This window comes from Siniperca chuatsi, linkage group LG14 (assembly GCF_020085105.1).
Source record: "Siniperca chuatsi isolate FFG_IHB_CAS linkage group LG14, ASM2008510v1, whole genome shotgun sequence".
Lineage (NCBI taxonomy): Eukaryota > Metazoa > Chordata > Actinopteri > Centrarchiformes > Sinipercidae > Siniperca > Siniperca chuatsi.
The window spans coordinates 9,367,381-9,389,540 of NC_058055.1; the positions used below are offsets into that span (position 1 = coordinate 9,367,381).

Here is a 22,160-nt window from a genome sequence, read left to right on the forward strand (position 1 = left end):
CCTGTTATCCGTAAGGATGCATCTGAAGTGTGGCTTTGACTAATAAGAATGATAGACTGATTTCTGTTTGCTGGTATCAGTTCAACAGAAAAGAAAGGACCTTGTATTCTGGCTGATGATGCTCTGCAACCAAAAGCTCTTTGACTCCAACTGGTACTGGATCACATGATCAGTATTTGATGAGGAGGAAACTGTTTCCTTCACTGGGAGGCCAGACACAGAATGTCCTTTCTTTCCTGCAGGGCAATTACAATTAGTCATTTGTTTGTTTCTGTTACAAATTTCTGGACCTGCTGATTTAACAATGTTGGATCTTCAGGAATATGTGCAGAACCAGTGCCATATACACACACTTATGATCATATCATGTATCAAATATGTTTTAAATTGAAAGGTGATGATTGTAGCAAACCTCAAATTCTCAGAAACATCATCACACACTACATTTTTTAAATAATTGTCTCAAACTACAACACATTAAGGTTTCCTATAACAACAAAATTGTTGGGAGGATAATTTATGACAACTCTGGGTTGCAATTATCGACTTTGAACTGGCTTCTGTCCCACAATGTTAAAGCGTCCCAAACAGTAACTTAGTGGACTACAGATAGAATTGTGTCCTGGACTGCACTAAGCCTCTCTGCTCATCAGAATCGATGAAGTGCACAGACTATATCAACAGTCATATATTGTTACAGAAGATTGTACTCAAGACAACCTGCCAATGTCTTCTGCCGGTGAGTTAGTTCATCAGAACTCACCTCGACAAGATTGAATTGGACAGCTATCTCTAAATGACACAATAACAATAAGTCAGGTGCTGTGAATGGGAATGGGAACTTGCTCTGATAATCAAGATGCTACCACTGTCAACCCAAACCAAAACTGGTTTGAACCATTAATTAATCTCAATGAGACAGAAGAGGTGGACCACTACTAATGGTCAACAGAGGCATCAACAAGTTCAGCAGACTCTGAGGAGTCAATACATGGCTCAGCAAAGCCTGGGGTCTGAAAGTGATCAAGTACATTGATAACTTCAATCTGTTCTGGGGATGTAGGCATCTTTTCAGGGCAGGTGGCCTCCACCCAAGGAGATCTGGAGTTAAAGTACCGATGGACCATTTTTGGCACAGTCTGCGACACCCATCGACCAGGCCTAAGATGATGCACCCTGACACACAGCAGCCTCAGCACCACAAAGACAAAATACCACAGCCTCGATGTCAGCATGTTGACAACCAGCCCGTGGACCTCCTAATTCCTCCCCCCTTCACTCTCCCCTGCCTGACCCCTTTTGGGATTCACTGATAAAATGGAAGTGCTGGTTAATGCTGGCATTAAATTCCCCAATCACTGCCACATCATCTGCCTCCACCCTAACCAAGCACATTCTGTAACACCAACCTTGCTGATAACGAAGACAACAAAAGGAGCTCTTTCCTGCCCGGGCTGACAAGACTGATAAGGCCAGCAAGGTTACCAAATGTTTGCCTCATCAGCCTCCTGCCATCTCCCCTCTTCTCTAACAAACTAAGATCAGAGATCACTAAACTGCCCTGCCGTATCTTGAATCACAGCCATTCAAATCAACACCAAGCAAATCTGCCTGGCATCAGCGCAGACAGGAGACAAGATGGCTAGGACAGACAGGTTCAAATCTGCCTAAAAAAAGGCAAAGTTTTTAACACACTAAATTTAGCTTTATTAAACATCAGATCTTTGGCAGGCAAATCATTATCAAGCACAATCTTGATTTTAGTTTTTTTAACAGAAACTTGGCTAGACCAAGATAACCAAGTGCAGTAGTTCTGAGTCAGCCCCTCCCAACTTCAGTTTTATGAGCGAAGCTGGAGTGCATAAGAAGGGAGGTGGAGTTACCATTTTGTTTAATATTTCTATCCAGTGCAAGTAGATGTCTTATGCAAAATTTGCTCTTCAGTTCTCCTCATGTTGAGCTGCAGTCTTATATCTATAATATCTATAGGTCACCTAAATACAGTGCAAATGTTTTGACCATCTGCATTGACTTGTTGTCAACCTTCAACATTCATGTTGATAACCCCCAGGACAGCAGCAGATAACTATGGACTGACTCAGCATGTGGCGGAGCCCACACACAATAAGGGGCACGTTCTGGACATGGGTCTCCACTTCTAAGGTTGCTCTTTCTGATCATTCTGTTTTCTTTGCGATCAATATCTCTGTGCACCAAATGTTCTCACTTAACCAGAAAACGGTATATCACTAAAAACACCAGTGAATTATTCAGTCAGGCTTTCTCTTCGACACCCACTCTTGCTTGGGTCTTAGTCAATGATCTTGTAGATAATTTCAGTTCTACAATTACACATGTTATTGACACCATTTCCCCCACTAAGTTAAATGTACTCTCTGGTAAGAAAAAAACACCACATCACACTGGTAAAAACATATAAGAGAGTGCTGAAAGCTGAACCCAGGTGGCCAAAAAAATCCCCAGGTGCATTATGACATATATAAAGAAAGGCATTTTTAATTTAGAACTGAGAAATGCAGTCTTCTCTGACATCATTGCCAAAAACAATAATAATGCATGTGCCTTATTTGCTACTGTTGACAGACAAACCCTCCTGTGTCAGTAGCCACTGAACTTTTATCCACTAAATCATGTAATGAACTTGCCTCTTTACTGGCAAAATCAGAAAATTAGACAAGCTGTCAGTTCTTCCATATCAAGTATAGGGTCTGTATTGTCCTTGCATCCACTTATATCCAGTTCAATTAGCATGACACAATTTGGTCCTATCAGCTATAAAACCTTTGTGAATTGTGCAACATCTGAAATCCCCTCTTGCTGCCTTGATGTTCTACCTACAGGCTTTTTTCAAAAATGCATTTAACTGCAATAGCAAATAGTCAAAACTACTCTCACTTCCCACAGGCCCTGAAAACTGCAGTTATTAAGCCACTCTTAAAAAAGAAAAATCTAGACATCTCACTAATGAACAATTACAGGCCCATATAAAACCTCCCATTTTAAGTAAATTAATTGAAAAGGCTGTTTTTCAACATCCTCTTGACGCTAAACAATTGTTTTGATGTTTTCCAGTCAGGATTTCGACCACACCACAGCACCGAGACTCTTCTTAAGTTCTTGAATGACATCCACTGAAACATTTTCAGTTTCACTCTTGGTAATATTAGATCCCAGTGCTGCATTCGACACGGTCGACCATAACACATTGCTAGACAGACTGAAAAACTGGGTTGGACTTTCTGGCACAGTGCTAAATGGGTTTGAATCCTATTTAAAAGACAGGAACTACATTGTGTCGATTGGTAATTACATAGCTGAGTGTACAAAAATGACGTGGAGTTCCCCAAGGCTCCATTCCCGGGTCTCTTCTTTTCAACATTTACATGTTCCTACTAAAGCACATTATGGAAAACAACAAAATATCTTACCACAGTATGCAGACGACACACAGATTTATGTAACGATACAAGGTAACTATGGTCCCATACAAGCACAGTAAGTGCATTGAGAAAAAGCAATGATTGGATGTACCAAAATTTCCTCCAGTGAAAGAAAGATTTAAAAAAATCAGTCAGTGCTCACCTCCAATAAAATCAGCCTACTATCACCTTGACAATATATCAATTAAAGGACTATTCAGCCCTCCGTTGTGTCTACTTTTTAATGTCACTGGCGACCTTTCTCCCAAATGTCACATTAATGGACTGATTATCACCTTGCCTGGAACACATCTGAATATTATGGCATTGATGTTATTTGTGTCCCATGTGTCCCACTATTTGGCTTCTTGGCATTGTCCTTGAGAACAAGCAGTAACAAAGAGTAGTGAAATCCTACATTTCTTTCCCTATGTGCAGTGTCATGATACCGTTTTGTGTTTTTTGTATAAATTCTGGTGTCAACTGTTCCTGTTCTTCATCCTCAATCTCTGCAGCATTGATGGCAAGTTTGATGTGGCTTACTATGCCAATGTGTTGATCAGCAGCAGTGGTTGGATGTACTGGCTGCCTCATGCTATCTACAACAATAATAATAATAATAATAATAATAATAATAATAATAATAAAACTTTATTTATAGAGCACTTATCAAAACAAAGTACAAAGTGCTTCACAACAAGAGAAATAAAATACCACAGTGAATGACGAAATATAAAGAAATAAAATACATAAAATACACAAAAGCAATAAAATAAACAGTAAAATAAACAACCAGTTCAGGTAAAATCAGGATATGCTTTCAGATAAAAATGTGTTTTGAGACGAGACTTAAACGAAGACACTGACTCAGACAACCTAATTTCTTCGGGCAGGTTGTTCCAGAGCCTCGGGGCCCTGATAGCAAAAGCTCTGTCCCCCTTAGTTTTCATCCTGGACTCAGGAACAGACAGGAGACCCCTGCCCGGGGATCTCAAACTACGTGAAGGTTCATAAGGGATTACAAGGTCTAAAATATAATCTGGGGCCAGGCCATGAAGAGCCTTAAAAGTAATCAACAAAATCTTAAAATCAATCCTAAAACCAACAGAGAGCCAATGTAAAGAGGCTAAAACAGGTGTTATGTGGTAGTACTTCTTGATCCTGGTTAACAGCCTAGCAGCTGAGTTTTGTACAGTCTGCAGTCGTGTCAAAGTTTTTTGATTAAGACAAGTGAACAGGCTGTTACAATAATCAAGGCGTGAGGAGATAAAAGCATGTACAACAGTTTCTGCATCACTAAGATTTAAAATAGATCGTATTTTTGCAATATTTCTGAGGTGATAAAAACATGATTGGACAAGCTTAGTGATATGTTGCTCAAAATATAAATTGCTATCAAACAGGACACCAAGATTTCTTGCAACAGGCTTGATATGTTGTGACAGGTTACCAGTAGATAGCAGTATTTGTTTAGTGATGTGTTGGGGCCCAATAACAAGGATTTCAGTTTTATTTGAGTTGAGCTGAAGAAAATTTATCGACATCCAATTTTTTACAGACAGGCCAACTCAGCGTACTAAGGTTAGTGGGCTTGACAGGGAGGTACAACTGTGTATCATCCGCATAGCAATGAAAAGAAATATCATGTCTGCGGATGACATCACCCAAGAGAAGCATGTTTAAGGAGAACAATATTGGTCCCAGAATTGAACCTTGAGGCACACCGTACTTGGTATGGGAAAAGGATGACATGAGGTTATTAAAGCTGACACAGAATTTCCTATTGGACAGATAAGATGAGAACCAGTCTAGTGCAGTGCCAGATATGCCCACCCAGTACCTCAGTCTATCTAAAAGAATGCCATGATCAATTGTATCAAAGGCAGCACTTAAGTCCAACAGCACAAGAATTGAACACATGCCTGCGTCTGCATTCATTAAAAGGTCAGTGGTGACTTTGAGAAGGGCTGTCTCAGTGCTGTGGTGTTGACGAAAGCCAGATTGGAACTTTTCAAAGGTATTATTGTTTTCCACAGCAGCAAGAAGCTGCTTAGATACAAGTTTTTCGAGAATCTTCGAAATAAAAGGCAATTTGGAGATTGGGCAATAGTTATCCAGGAGGGTGGGATCAAGCCCAGGTTTTTTTAGGACTGGCTGGACACAAGCTGTTTTAAAGAAATCAGGGACGCAGCCAGTAGACAGCGAGCTGTTAAAAATAATTTGTAAAAGGGGCGCAATACAATCCATAACTTCCAATAAAAACCTAGTTGGGATTTTGTCCAGAGGGCTGAAGGACACTCTTATAAGAGACATGATGTCTGCGAGTTCAGGCAGAGTAACAGCAGAAAAATTGCTCAAAGAATCCCTGAGCGGGTGATCCACATCTAAAAAAGCAGGATTGGGGGTGATATCAGATCTTATTAACTCCACCTTTCCAGCAAAGTGCAAAAGAAACTTTTCACAATCAGCATCACACTCAGCAGGGGCACAAGGAGAGGCTGGGTTAACTAACTGATCCACAGTCTTAAATAGGAATCTGGGGTTGTGCTGATGGGCAGAAATAAGTGCAGAGAAATGACATGTTCTTGCATCCTTCACCATCCTATTATAAAGGCGTAATAACTCTTTCATGGCCACAAAGTGGACCTGGAGACCTGATTTCTTCCATCTGCGTTCTGCTCTTCTGCATTTCTTTTTACAGCTTCGAATACTGTTATTTAACCATGGCTGTTTTCTAGTCTTTGAGTTTGGTCTATTTTTCAGAGGAGCTATGAGATCTAAGGTTGAAGAACACAGGTAGTTAAAATAATCAACCAAATCGTTGGTGTTGAAGGAATCGGGAAACACACTGCCAGGAGAATTGAACAGTGTACAGAATTTTAAGGTACTATGCTCATTAAGGACGCGTGTGTACTCAGAGCGGGATAAGACAGTACTAGCAGCCTCTAATTCACAGTTAAAAACAATGCATAGGTGATCAGATACAAACATGTCCCTGGTTTCCACAGATGGGGTTATCAGGCCCAAAGTAAAGACTAGGTCTAAGGTGTGGCAATGGGAATGGGTTTGGCCAGACACATGTTGTTGAAAGTTAAAAGAGTTAGTGATATTTAAAAAATCAGCAGCAAGGGCATTAGAGGAGTCATCAACATGAATATTAAAATCACCACAAAGAAGAATTCTATCATAATTTAACACAAGACTGGATAAAAACTCAGGGAGTTCAAACAAGAAGGAGCCAGCTGGTTTAGGGGAGTGATAAATAATAGCAAATATGACCGGGAGGGGGCCACCAAGTTTAAACATGAGCACTTCAAAGGAGGGAAAAATCACTGCAAGCTATGAGGTTACACTTTAAATGCTTCCTATGGACAGTAACAAGGCCCCCACCTCGACCACAGACCCTAGGGTGACTAAAGCAGTCATAATCAGGAGGGCACAATTCAGCCAGCTGACTGTGATCACCAGGACTTAACCAGGATTCAGTTAAGAACATAAAATCTAAATCAGTAGAAGAGATAAAATCATTTAAAATAAATGTTTTGTTAGAGAGGGATCTTACAATGAGAAGAGCCATCTTAGAGTCTGTGCTGCTTCAGATTTGAGGTTGAGCTTGGAGGTAGGGTTCTGGCCCAGCACTTTATTAAGTTATTATTATTGCTGTGTCGGCTGTGTCTGTTTCGCACTAAGGACCTATCCGAAATTATCACAGAAATGTTAAAAGTGGCACTAGAGGGATCCGGGCTCGAGATAGCAGCACTATGATCAGTCCACAAGGGGGAGGTAGTGACAGCAGAGGGTGCGTGGCGGTTTTTGGTGAGCAGAGAAGAGGAAGAAGAAGCACAAGGGGAAACAGGTGATGTAAATAGTCAACTACAGGAGGAGGACAGCACAGCGTGCTGCAGGTTAGCTGCCAGCATGCGACTACCTGACTTGTTTGGGTGAAGACCATCTCATGCAAACAAGGAAGAACGACCCCAGAATAAGTTAAAGTTGTGAATAAAACCAACGTCATGGGAGACTGGAACCAGGTATGAAGGCTGAGGATTCTGCTAAAACGGCCAATTCCCCGACCCAGTGTAGGAATTGGACCCGAAATGAAAGCATGCTTTCCGGTGCTGTTGAGCAGGTCAAAGAGGCGGATGAAGTCTGCTTTCGTCAGCTCCGATTGCTGATGGGCGGTGTCATTGGTGCCGACATGGACTATGATTTTCGTGATATTCATCGGGAGTGCAGCCAGAAGTCCAGGAAGCTTTTCGAGGATGTCGGGGGTAGTAGCTCCGGGAAAGCAGCGTGTGACCGCATTAACAAAGCGGATATTCTTTACTATGGAGTCTCCAACGATCAGCGTAGTTGAGGGGATGAGAGGAGGCAGAGTCGGTGATCGTGGAGACCGCCGAGTTCCATCAGCCGTCCCTGGGATAGTCGTGGCCGGGGACTGCTGCGGCGAGGTGGCGGCGTCCTCCTTAGCAGAGGACTTCTCTGCCGTCTCAGGACCAATGAGACCCCCAGAGCTTCTCCTGATCACGGCCTCTTTCAGTAACTTGCGGAGAGAGGAGGAGGAAGACTTGACCGCTGGAAGAAGGGAGCATCCCTCCAGTGGAGGAAAGTCCAGCGTGTCCAGGATGTCAAACCTGTTGGCCAGCGGGAGGTCCCGATGTGAAGGTGGAGGAGGCGGGCGCTTTGCACCATGTCTGTCGTTACAGGCTACGGTCCAGTGCTCCGGTTGGCGTGGAGTCGAACTCACCGGAGCCTTCTCACCACCCCCGCCGGCGAGTGACCATGCATCCACTGGGGCTCGGCACGGAGTAGAAATGGCAATTGCTTTGGGCTTCGCACCCATGAGGAGCCACGGATCTTCAGGCTTAGCTGAAACGGCTTCATACTCCGGGGCGCCAGTGATGATGGAGCCGAGCCACGGAAGAGTGGGATCATTGTCCAGTGCTGGAGTGGAGCAGTCAGGGGTGTGAGAAGGGATGGTCGCAGTCCGGCTGCCGCAGCCAGAGGAGCTGAGGACCGCCAGGTGTTTTGCCTGGGCCGAGGCGACAGTGGAGAACTCCAGGATGAGCTGGTCTTTTTCTCTGAGCTCGGCTTCCAGACAGGCGATACTTTTCTTCAGCTTTGAGACGGTAAGGTGACAAGATCCACACTCATCCATGAGGCTATCATTTAGTCTGTGAGAGTGCTTCGAAGCTTAAAGTCCACAGTTAAGTCCATAAAAGTGCTACAAGCTTAAAATCCTTAATAAAAGCGACCGGCTAGCCTAGCCACCGGGCTAAAACAAACCTAGCTAAGCTAGCAGCAGTGGAGGCAGTCCGGTAAACCACGTGGAGTTGCAGCCAGCTTAAAATCACTTAAGATCCACACGTCCGATGACTAAAAACCTTTTCCAAGTTAAAACATACAGGTAAAGCAGTGTAGCGTAGAAAACCCAGCTTAAAAACTCGATAAAATATAAATTTATGATGGTGTAAGACGAAGTTTCTAGCGACGCTTCTGCCGGGTGCTTCACAGAGCGTGAGCCACCCCAGAAGTTGCAGCTACAAAATATTGTAACATAAAACATTAGACATAAGTAAGCAGAGTTAAAATAGACATATGAAAAATAATACATGTGAAAGTTATAGAAATAAAAAAAATAAATAAATAATGAATTAAAACCATTAAAAATTAAGAATAAAAACAACTAAACAAGATAATTACGACCTACAGTTGACCAAGAAAAATAATAGGACACATGCGTTAAAACCTGGTCTGCTTATTGTCCCTTGAGTCAAAACTAAACAAAGAGAAGCAGAATTCAGTTTTTATGCACCACATGTCTGGAAACCTTGAGATCTGCTGCAACTCTCAGCTCTTTTAAATCAGGGCTTAAAACTTTTCTGTTTACCATTGCAATTTAAGTTAAACTTGAGACTATTTATTAATATCTTGCACTGCACTGTAACACAAATGTTTTATTCTACTGTTTGATTTGTTTCATTCTATTTTAGCTTATTTTTATCTTATTTTATTTTTTTACTCTTTAAAATCCTATTTATGTGTGTATTTTTATATTGCCTTGTGTTTCTTTTATAACGTTTTTTAATGCATTTCTTTCTTATGTACAGCACTTTGAATTGAATTTAAAAGATACTATACAAATAAACATGCCTTGCCTATACTTTGATTGTTGTTAATGACAAATGGGACTTTCCATCACTCAAGGGAAGCTGTGGGACTTTTGCGATCATCTGTCTTCCTTCTATTCTTACTTCCTCTCACACATAATTAACCTGATGTTTCACAGCTGGTGTGAGCGAGGCAACAGAGCTAGGACCCAGATGCAGATGATGCAGACAGACTGGTACTATTCAGTGATTTATTGCCCCATTGAAGGTATATACAGGCTTACAGGCAGGTACAGGTACAGGGTCAAACTCAAGTTACAGTTCAGGTTCTGATGGCTTGAAAGGAAAGGTACAGAGCACATGGCAACTTTGAAACATAGAAACATCAACGATCTGGCAGAGTACTAGTGGCAATGAACCAGTATAGTAAGTACTACTGGGCTGATTAGGGGAGGTGGGAAGCAGGTGAGTTAATGGGACAGTCAGAGGGCATCTGGTGGACAGGAAGAGAATGGCAATAAATGGGTTGTGAGGAAGTAGGAATGCAGCTAAAGTGAGGGATGCTTTTCTCCTTTATCAAATTCAATCAGCATCAAGGATATAGAAGCTGAATTAACACTCAATATTATCTATGTGGGTCGATTCTGAATTTGCAAGTGCATTGGAAAAGTTTAGAAATGTTTTCCTCTTAAACTTGTATGTCAAACACAGCCACTTAACTACATTGTTTTCTTCCAAAAAAAATCAAAACAATATACTGTATGGTAAAGGTTTCAGTCGTAGATGTTGTTCACTGAATTTAATCAGCAGCTACAGCCACTACCCATATGTGCTTGGACCAATTCTAGTCACCTTGTATATGCTTCCTTTAGGCAATATTATTAGGAAACAATCCATAAACTTTCATTGTTATGCGGCTGATGCCCAATTATATCTATAGATCAAGCCATGAAACTAATCGGTTAGTTAAACTTCAAGCACGCCTTAAGGACATAAAGTAAAGTAAACAAAGCAATTTTCAGATGTTAAACTCTGACAAAACTGAAATTAATGTACTTAGCCCCAAACACCTCCGAGACACATTATCTAACGATATAGCTTCTCTAGATGGCATTGCCCTGGCCTCCAGCACCACCGTACGGAACCTCTGAGTTATCTTTGATCAGGATTTGTCCTTTAACTCCCACATGAAACAAACTTCAAGGACTGCCTTTTTTCACCTACGTAACATTGCCAAAATCAGGAACATCTTGTCTCAAACTGATGCAGAAAAACTAGTCCATGCATTATCCATGTCTATCCATCCCTATAGTTAGGGCTGGCTTGAGTGAATCCTGAACCATCCCTTGGTTATGCTGCTATAGGCCTAGACTGCCGGAAAACTTCCCATGATGCACTGAGCTCCTCTCTCCTCCTCTCCCTCTCCATCTGTATGCATTTTTATCCCATTAATGCATATTACTAACTCGACATTTTCTCTCTCCCGTAGTTTTGTGCTTTCTCGTCTCTCTCCTCTCTCCTTCTGTCGCTTTCAGCAGGTATTTTTCCCTCTGAAGCTACAGAGTCTGGATCTGTGGTTGTAGGCCACCTGCTGCCCCGTGTTCCTGCTCGACAACCGCTACTACAGTTGTTATTATTAGTCTTATTACTATTATTGTCATTATTACTACCATTACATTATTATTATTTGCATAATGTGCATTGTAACTATATAAAATAAATTATTTTTTACTTTTATGTGCGTGAGTTGTGCTGCACCACTTTCCACCACATGAGCACTATATTCAAAGTCATCTGTGAGCAACTGTGGCTTGGACAAAAATAAATAGATGATACAGAAAAAGACAGACGTGTGTATTATTGTCATTCCAGTTATGTTACGTTAAATGTTTGTGGGCGCCAGCAAGACGACAAAGTTATTATAAACTATGCAAGAGCTTGTCAGCATCTCAGCCTCCACAAAAGAGAGACCTGTGACAGGCTTTAAAGACAGTACCATTTTCAAAAATAAAATAAAAATTGCTGCTTTACCACTTGTGTTAAACCTATGCAATTCATAACTTTGATGTCATGCAGATTTTGGGTTGGATCACTGTAAAATTTTGTAGATATTACTTTACGTTGTAGATGCAGATAGCTGCAGTGTTCATATACTGTTTGAGCTACTCAGTGAGCATTTAGCATGCTGGAACTTTTTATAATCTACCACACCACAGATGTCTGCGTGACCAATTACACCAGTGAACAGAACACCACTTCCTATTCTTATTATAGTCCAAATGGAGAAGTAAGAACAAGACAGTCACATTGAATGTACCACTGATTTGGTTTACTGTCAGTGTCTCTCAATTCTTTCACACATCGTTCTTCTTCATCAACATCTAAACCTTATTCTTCTTGGAACTATATCAAGATCACCAACAATGTAAGTGGCAGATTGCATTAATACATACTTTTATTTTGAAACCTGTAAACACTGACGAATGGACCAAAGAATAATAGTATGAATTTCATTTTTAGAACACAATGGGTAAGAACTTTAAGAAGAAGAATAACATTTTTTATTTAGTATTTATAGTTAGTGTTGTTGCATGGTTCTGTCCTAAATCTTGATGAGAGAAATGTGTGATATTTTTGCTATTTCTAAAAGCCTTTTTTTTTTTAAACCTTACATTACAAAAGATGCAGTAAACTGTTTTAAGGTTTAACATGAGTTTATATAATTTTTAGGAACATACTGTACGTGGCTGCATAGAAGGAAAAAATGCATTTAAAAATCGAAGAAATTATGAAGTTTTAGAAAAAGCTTACAAGTAAAGATCAGTAGCAATATGACAGTATAGAAATACTCTATCACAAGTAAAGGTCTGCCTGCATTAAAAATGTTACTTAAGTAAAAGTACATAAGTATTAGCCTCATAATATATACAAAGTACCAAAAGTACTCATTATGCAGAATGGGACTTTTCAGAATCATGTATATTATATTATTGGATTATAACTACGGATGCATTAATGCATAAGCATTACTTTAATGTTGCAGCGGTAATGGTGGGGCTTATTGTAACTACTTTATATACTGCTGGGTAGCTTAATCTATAATATTGTGTCATTATTTATTTTGTATTAATAATTTGAATCTGCAAAGTAACAAGTTAAAATAAAGTAGTAACTAAAGATGTCAGATCAACGCATTGAAGTGTAAAGTACAATATATACCACCAAGGTAAGGATAGTAGTAATGTAAAATAGCATAAAATGGAAAGTACATACAAACTGTACATGAGTACAGTACTTGAGTAAATGTACTTAGTTACTTTCCACCACCAGTGATTTGTAAGCAATAGGCTGAAACACAAACACAACAAAAATACCATTTTGGTTTGATTATGGTTACCCCATAGATTATATAGTAAGGTAATTTCAAACTAAACTGCCTTTCCATGTCTTCTCAGATACCAACATGAATGGCCTGATCCTCCTGTTGTACTGCATAGAAATCATGGGTGCACTATTGTGTGGAGCTGAAGTTACCAGAGGATTTACTATTGCTGATGTTGGGAATGATATGGTTCAAGGTGAATCAGACAAAGCCTTCCGTTCTGAAAGTTCTATAACAACACTGGTTGCTGATCTAACCAGTACTGACAGCACCATGTCTGAGGCCAGCAGGTGGATGAACACTGAGTCACCAGCTGTTTCCCAATTCTCCAATAGTCACACCACTTCACCTCCACCTGGCCCACAGCCCACCACCACACATAACAGTGTGTTTTACAGGAAGGAATGTCTTACAGTATTCATGGTAAGTGGCGGACTGATCATAGCCTGTGTTATTCTGCTGATTTCTACTTTGTTGCTGGCATGTAAGGTGTGTCAGTTGAGCAGAGACATCAAGGTGCTGAACAGCAACGTTGATCTGATCAGCAACTCTGAATACCGGATGGGAACCAAGAAGAACAAAAGCAAGTCAGAGGCAGAAGCCACAGAGACCAGCATGTTGATGGCCGTCGTCAGTCAAACACAGGAGGAGATGGGTAATAGCACCACCATAGAAGATGGAGGGAAGGTAAACAAGGATGGACAAATGGGAGAGGAGAACAAGAAGGAGGTGAGAGCCACTGCCAACAGTGAGGAAGCTTCAACTACACTTGTAACCACTGCTGAAAATTCATCCTCCTCTAAGCCACAAGAGGAGGGTACCAATTCCATGGCAGCCTCTTCCTCTGAGGGCACAGAGGAACCAAAGGATGTGGTGTAGAGTTGCATGTGTGAAGAGTTTCCTGAGCAACTACCCACATTCACTTCCTTATAGCTTTACAACTCCTTTACTTGAAATAGATGATACTTTTTGCAGCAGCTTTTGCTTTACAGCTAATTGAACAACTGCGTGTGCTGCTAAATCTGTCAAAATGAGCACTGAGCTTTTCTTTTCTTTTTCTTTTTTTTCCCTTTTTCAAATGATTGGTTGGTTGTATTTCTCTGTTACTTGTGTGTTTTGAATATTAAAATACATACATATTATGATGTACTTTTGTGCACGTTATGACATGTATGACGTGCAACAAGCACAGGAATAAAACAGATTGTAACCTCAGTCTTGAATTTATTACAATGCAGCCATTTCCTATTTAGTTGTGGCTGTGTAACATGTGTGGATGTTTGTATGTGTGTACTTGAGAGAGAGTGAGAGAGAGGTCTGCTTGATTAGCAAGCAGAGAATGTGCCTCTTCTGGGAAGTGCTGCTCAACTCAGAAAGAACGCTCCCTTTCACCTCAGCCAGAGCCGACAAAGCCACACAAAAAACCTTTTCAAAAAACCAATATGCAGTTGTTTCCGCCGTCTTGTGCAGATATTTGTTCATCGACTTACTTGTGACGTCATGATGGATGTGCACCTTTCATTAAAAGTCTGAATAGTTTGTCCCTTCTCAATGCAGCCTCTGCTTCAACTCGAGCTCAACTCAAATAGCAAGGAGCTGCAAACACGTTGAGTTTCGGTAGCTCTGGGTGATGTGCAAGTTCAGAGATAAAAGCCATCCTCAGAGAAAGTAAATGTGTAATATTTCTCAGGCAGGAACTTATTTCTATATTATACATCAGTGAATAAGGCAAGACTTGGATATGAGAGATTTGGATGATTTTTTCTCTCTGATGCTATGTGGTAACACAGGTCAAATTGAAATGCCGAAAGCAGAAGTGGGGGTTTGACTTTGAGGCTTGTTGTAAGGGGTAATGACAGGATACATGAGTTTTGATCTCATGCAGGTAGCTACTGGATGGATAGATAGGCAAGAGAGGAAGTACCAATCACAAATGAGGTACTTTGGTTAGTTTACATGGCAACTGAGCAAAGACAAATACCAAACAAATACAAAAGGACTCTCAGCTGCTGCGTTTTAATAAATCAGGAATCTACAGTGATGCAACATTATTTTGTTGAATATGTCACATTTTATGAGTTTAAACCCGGACTACCATCTGTATCATGGTTTGAACTGTCCCTTAGAATCCGAGGTAATTATGTGTGATAGAGTACAGCATTGCAGTGCAGAATGGAGAGTTGCCTGTATTGCTGATGGTAGGAAGCTGCAGTGGACAGGAGTCCTCTGCAATAAATCTTGAAGGTTTTTGTGGGAGTGTCTAAATTTACACAGGAAAAATAGCAACCAATTACAGCACAGTATTACTTTGTAAAGGGATACTTTAACGAGGGATAATATTGATTTAGGTGATATCTGATAACAGTCTAATTTATTTTGAGTACAAACAGAGGCAGAAATCAGTCATTTAATCTAACCACAACAATAGTTGCCACTTTAAATGCAGAAGTAAATCCTGAAAGCTGCCAGATAAGGATTGAGGGGTTTCCTTTGTAGCAGCCTTGTATGCAGGGACCCCTCCGTTATGCGCTCCATCCACTCCACTCCACCCCCCACCAACACCCCACCTCTCCCCGCTCACTTGCACTGCACAGAGTAAATCCAGAGCCTGCAGTGCCTGATCGCGCTAACCCAAAAGATCCATATAAGAGGCAAAGAAGAAAAGGATCAAACTGCAAGGCAGTGAGGGCAACCTCAAAAACCTGCACTGGACAAGTGAGTAAGGGTCAAATTCTATGAGGGGAATTCAGGCATAGAAAAAAAGATTCACCTTCAGCTGAGCAGCAGCTGGTCCAGAGCTTGAAAGCAGGAGAGGGAAGAGGGGCTGTACAGCAAAAAGGAGCAGAGAAAAGTGACTGGAATGATAAGATGATAAGGTGAGTTATGGACAAATTTAAAGACTCTTTTTTTTACACACACATTCTGCCACACCATGGCTCATACTGCAGTGTATGGTTCCTGGCTGTGTCTTTGCCTGCCTTTGCACCAGCTGATGCATGAGTTCTCTGTGGAGTCATTAATAAAACCCATCTATTGAGCTAGTTTTCCTCCTCTGAGAGCATTGCACCGACTGCTCTGACAACCACTGATGAGTGAACACCCATACTGATGCCAAGGTAAATGACTACAGGGATTCCTCATACTTTGTGGTGAATGAAATTCTTGAATAGACTAGAATTATCCTCTTACAGATCAGGTCAAATGTTTATCAGTTATAGAAAAGGACACATTTCAATCGTCTACTGATGGTGCATATATACAGTATGAGCATTTCTCGAAAGGACACTGCTACAGCATCCCTGAAAACATTCCTGTATGGTTAGGGGAGTCAGTTTGGCATGTGATGTGAATGTGTGTATCTGCAAGCAATGCAGTGATTTGCAGCAAACACTGAGCAGCCTGTGTGTGTGTGTACAGTACAGAGAGAGAGAGATTCTGGCAGAGGGTGGAGCTTTAAAGAAATGATGAAACAAGTTTTCTTCAGCACATCCCTCTGCAGTTACTATGCTTTTCTCATTCAGATAGCAAATGAATGTTCCCTGTGTTCACTATCTAAGCACACTGCAGGCATCACTTCTGCTTTCACAGTGTCCCTCCTGGAGGTAAAGAGGATGCTGTGTAAGACAAACCCTAACATTACTGTCTCTCCATCTTTCTTTTAGCAGGCATGTGATACTGAAGCTCTCTCCTAATGAGGCCCTTTTGGAACTGCTGCTTGTGTTGTTGCTGGGGTTGCATGTCCTAGCCGTGTGCCCCTCCATGTGCTCCTGCAGCCGCAGCCACAGGGAGGTAGACTGCTCCTGGAGGGGTCTGAGACAGTTGCCTGATGGCTTGCAGCACAACATGCGCTCCCTCAACTTGTCCCACAACCGATTTCACAACCTGGATGGCCAGCTCACCGCATACACCCATCTCCGCTTCCTTGATATGTCTCACAACCGGCTGAGCCACCTGCCCACCGGCTTGCCTCGTTCCCTCTGGCACCTCTACGCCGCCTCCAACCGCCTCCAGTTGCTGGACAAGAACGATACGGTCTACCAGTGGAATCTGCGAATACTTGACCTCTCCAACAACAAGCTGGAGCGGGCCATCTTCATCAACAATACACTGACCAATCTGTGCACGGTCAACCTAAGCCACAATCACTTCTGGACTTTGCCCACCAACATGCCTGTACACCTGGAAACCATTGACCTGTCCCACAACTTGCTTGTGAAGGTACTGCCAGGCTCTCTGGACCGGCTCCTCAGACTAACTCACTTCTATCTGCATGCTAACCGCTTTTCCACGCTGCCCTTTGGAGTGTTGGACAAGATGACATCACTTAGAGTCATCACTCTAGGAGACAACCCTTGGGCCTGTCACCTTTATGCCGACATCACCTACTTACTCTCCTGGACTCAGCATACCCCTGCCCGCGTCCTGGGCTGCCCCTGCCACACCCAGCCTGTCTGTGGAGGGGTCCACCCTGGCAGGACCAGAGGGTGGCACTTTGCCTCCTACAACCTGCCCCCCCTGGCAGCGAGTGCCATGCCCTCTCAGGCTAGTGTCACTGGGTGGTGGTACTTGTCTGTTTCTGCTCTGCTAAGCACCCCACACACCCCCAAAGAGACCACACAGCACCATCCCTTCACAGCCACACCCATCAGCATCTCCACTCTGCCACCCAGAAGCACAGGCACACGCCTAACTATTAATCACCTTTCTGCCGCAGAGCACATGCTCCACACTGATTCCCATCTCATCTCTGGCACAGAGGAAGCCTCACCCACTGACTCACTCCACAACACCCACACATCCTTTTTTTCTGACACAAGCTTCATTACTGAAACACCCATCAGGGCTGACATGACGCTGGCCACAGACCGATTCTTTACAACAGAGAGCTCCTCCGTCCAAACAAAGAAGACAACCACTCTTCGTACCAGGAGTGTGAGGAGGCAGAATCAGTCCCTTCCGAGTGGCGTCAGCAACAGCAGCCCGGCTCTTGCTACCTGCTCCTCGCTCCCTTTCCTACACAACCTGGGGCTTCTGTCTCTCATTCTGCAACAAGTCCTCTGAAAGACGAATGTGTGCATATGAATTTACAGCACAAACAAATGCAGCACACATACTGTACGGGACTGTTGTTGTACTGTTATGTATATTACCAGCTTTCTCAGCAAAAGGCCATTTACAATACAAAGGTTTTATGACAAGTTTCATAATCCTTGCTATTCTGACTACGGTATGATGCTAATTTTATTGTAATTGGCCAATAAACAATGCATTACTTTTTCTAATAACACTTTTTACAAGCCTCCACTTGAATGCACTGTCACTGATTTAAAAAATAATGTAATGAATATATCTAAGCACATGGTGGCACTATACATTCAGGTACCAGTTTATTATGTAACTGAATGTAGCCTGGTGCTCAGCTGTGACTACAGTCTACCCTTTTCGAACCTAACTGAGATACTGTCCGATATGACCTACACATTATTGTGTATCTTTTATTCTTATTTTTCCAAATTTTCTACAAGTATTGGCTGGATTTGACTGATGTTGTCTCATCATATTGTCATATCTTTTTATTTTATTTTATTGCATTAGCTTTCAAAAAGGTATGACACTCAAAGTTTTAATTTACTTAATTTGACTCAGTTGTCTATTTTAATAGATGTCCTTGATGCCTGCCTGCTTCTTTCATGTAACAAACCATATCACTCACCAGAGGAGCAATCTTTTCTGGCGACAGGGTGTATGTAAGAAACTGGTCATGACATGTACATAACAGGGAACAACAGAGACTCCGTGGAGAGGAGGGAAAACAAATGGACAATGTTGCGTCACTATCTTTAACAAACTCTGAGTACTGCTTCTGTATTTTGATCACATCTCAGACTTAAGTGTCCTTCATGATTCAGTGGCTCTCGTGAAAATGATCTGCATGGTGATTGAACGTTCCAGGAATGCTAACTTACTGCTATATTGCCGCAGAGCATTAAAGCACAGACATTCTCAGCTTATTTATATGAAATGTTAAGATATTCCAATCTTGATTGCATTAAGCGTAAATAACAATGATGTGCCAGCCTACAGGTTTTTACATTTTGCATTTAGAAATACCTTCGCATATAGTACCAAAAGGTGCCAAAATAGAAGGAAATGCATCTAAGCAAGCTGCATTTGATAAACTTAAGAAGAATACAGTGCCAGGGAAGCACTTTCTGTAAAGTTGAATAAAATGTGCTGAGTTATTTACATCTTTTGATGATTGTTTGAATTTTGCCTCAGCTGCTTTTTTTTACACCACATTTTCTTCATTCTACACTGCAAGACTGATGTTTATCATTTCAAACTGTTTTTGTCTCAGGGGAGAGGGCAGACAAAGTGAAATTCTTTTTTATTTTTTTTAGTATTCGGCAACCACATCTCCTGTGAGTCTTTGACATAGGTGTCAACCCTCATGGGGGCTGAAGTTACAAAATAAGCAAGGTTATATAAATTAAACTCATTAAACAGTGACTTTTTCAGATTTAATTAGCAAGCTTAGATTTGTTATTAAGTTTATTTATTGCGGGAAGCTTCAATAAGCACAAAAGCACTTATTCCGGTCAGACCTTGCTTCACAGTTAATCACACCTGGAAAATGCCCAGAATAAACACTGTCTTATCTGTTGGTCATTGAGCAATCACTCTGCAATATCATGTCTAGGTTAAAAAAAAAAGATAAGTGAAAAAAAAGAGTCATCTACTGTATGCAGTAATACATTGTGGAAGAGAGACCAGCCCAGAAGTGCATGCTCTCCATATGTCGCGCAGAGAAGCGAGATAATCTCGCAGGAACATCTGTGATACAGAAACCAGGGTTCTTTCCTGGCACCGTGTGGCACAGGGAGGTGCGAGTCTGGTGAACAGGTGACCCTCTGTTCAGCCAGACACAGCCTAGAAGACCAACATGGAGTCACTGTCACCACCCACACTGTGAATGATAAACATCTGACGTAATGCTGGTTGGGCCATGGATCATACCTGAAAAGCTAACCAAAAAAGGGATGAATGGAAATTGAAATTAAAATATATTCACTTATATAAAAATTCTTACTTAAAAATGCTATACAACTGGATAAATAGATATAGTTGTGTCGTTAATGACAATTAGACAGTGCAATGATTTAGCAAAGAGAAATATATCAGAAATCAGAAATACTTTATTGATCCCAGAGGGTAAACTCTTTTGTTACATCAGCTCACTATCACATCAGCACACACAGGAATAGAAGTTCTAAGCAAATCAGAATATAATACACTATAATACAGGTAAGATAAAATAAGTACAAAGTGGATATAAATGCAAAATTAAAATAAGTGTAAAGTACAAATATCATGATTTAATGAATAAAAACAACACAATAAAAGTCAGAAAGTGTGAACAACAATAACGGATCATTTTATCTGCTCACCAGCCAAACACGTGCTGAATAAATTATGTGTTTTTATAGCTTGGAAATAAAAGAAAAGGTTTCAGTCATAGTCATCTGGACACTGTTTTCAGAATCAAGACGTTTCGGCTCCCATTCGGAAGTCATTCTCAAATGAGAATGACTTCGAATGAGGGACTACACCGTCTTATTTGGAAATAAAAGCCAAAACAGAAAGAAACTTGTGGTTGACATGTAGTTTATTTATAAGCATGTTTCAAGTCTCAAAAAAAGTTAATTTGGTTTAAGTTTCAGTTTCTCCTTTAACCTTCATCTTCACTTATTGATTATTAAACAATTATTTTATTCCAAGTGTGAGTTTATTCCAACAAGTCATCCAAATTAATACATTTCTGCCAGTATAGCATACTATTAACCAGCCAGCCAGATAGTTTTCCACTGTAGACTTAGTTTATGAAAAGACAAAGTGAGGATGAAGTGCAACTTAGATTCTGATTCTGAATTCATGTTGCACCTTTTGTGTTTCATTGAAGTGTAAGTTTTGTTTATATTGTTTTTAACTGTGAAGATTAGAACAAACAACGTAAAAAATTAATCATCACCGTCCTTTGGTTTAGTTGCCGTATTGTGGCTTTCATACATTCTGCGCCTTAAAGAGATTAATCCCAATAACAGATACATGATACATGTGTTTTTATCTTTCTGCCTCCCTTTAGCTGCAGACCTTTAAAACATCTCTTCCAAGTACTGTAGGTGTCAGTGAGCTGGCCTGCTTGCCAATTATTTTCTCTGTAGACAACATAAAGTAATGTCAGATTTCTCTTCTGGCTTCTCCTAATAACTGACAAGGTGTAGAAGGCTAGCATCATTTACTGCTGCCATGCCTCCCCTCTTCATTTCTCCACCCGGGCTTGTTTTGAGTGAGCTGCCTTCTTTCTTTCAGCCACACTCAATAAGACGCACCCTCAGTGTACCTGGCAATCCCACTGCCCTCTTATATATATATACTGTATATCACTATGTTCAGACAATTGCATATAGAAAGGCTTTGAGGACATTGTATTACAATCTTAATGCAGGCAATCATGGTGAGTGTGTAAAAGGATTTTTTTTTAGTTTTTACTTCATCTATCTTTGTATGTGTATGTACCATTGCTGAAAAAGTCAATTTTCTTCTGTTTTTGAAGAGCACTGCTTATAAAACTGGCTCACCACCAAGCTAAAAGGTTTTTGGAGTTAGTTTGGAATTGAAGCTTTTTTTCTGAGACTGTATTCAGCAATAACAGGGAGTCCAGAAAACAGCCCAGCATTTTAGCTGTTCCCCTTACAGCAGCCTGCAGAAGTCATACAGTCTTTCCTAACATTAAGAGGAGTCAGAAGGCCACTGTAGGTGGTGAACCTGTGGGTGACTTTAGACTTGCCACTCCTAAAAGGAACACAAGAGACTTGTCACTTTGAACCACCTCCAGGAATACACACGTAGACAAAGACACATAAATACAAATGACATCAGCTTCTCTTATGATTGCACGTGCTCAAAGTGCCCTCTTGTGGCAGTGGAACAGAAATGAATCCCAAAACATTACAGTCAGAAAGATTGTGTCCTTCACCAGGACCTGAGGGTGAATATTCTCAAGGACATCTTGAAATAGTGTGTTTTTTCTCCTCAACCTCCTTATGGAGCAAAATATCAGCGTTTACTGCAAAAATATCAGCGTTTACTGCAAACACGCAAACATGTTCAGATTTGGAATAAAATGCATTTATAACTGTAAGCAGACACTTGTGGCTACTTGTGTCC

The 22,160-nt window shown here is 41.1% G+C and overlaps 2 protein-coding genes across 3 annotated transcripts; both read left to right on the top strand.

Annotated features, from left to right (window-relative positions):
• The first annotated feature begins 11,694 nt into the window (after nucleotides 1-11,694).
• On the top strand, nucleotides 11,695-14,147 carry LOC122888259. Its single transcript, XM_044222486.1, has 2 exons — nucleotides 11,695-11,975; nucleotides 13,006-14,147. Exon 2 carries the CDS (start codon nucleotides 13,014-13,016, stop codon nucleotides 13,809-13,811), a length of 798 nt encoding a protein of 265 aa, XP_044078421.1. The 5' UTR covers nucleotides 11,695-11,975; nucleotides 13,006-13,013; the 3' UTR covers nucleotides 13,812-14,147.
• Nucleotides 14,148-15,519: 1,372 nt separating this feature from the next.
• On the top strand, nucleotides 15,520-19,180 carry LOC122888722 (oligodendrocyte-myelin glycoprotein-like). Of its 2 annotated transcripts, none has more exons than XM_044223488.1 (2): nucleotides 15,520-15,808; nucleotides 16,595-19,180. In XM_044223488.1, exons 1-2 carry the CDS (start codon nucleotides 15,801-15,803, stop codon nucleotides 17,991-17,993), a joined length of 1,407 nt encoding a protein of 468 aa, XP_044079423.1. In that variant the 5' UTR covers nucleotides 15,520-15,800; the 3' UTR covers nucleotides 17,994-19,180. The 2 variants fall into 2 exon arrangements, with proteins under 2 accessions (XP_044079423.1, XP_044079424.1); XM_044223489.1 differs by having other exon boundaries at nucleotides 16,598-19,180.
• Nucleotides 19,181-22,160: the final 2,980 nt, after the last annotated feature.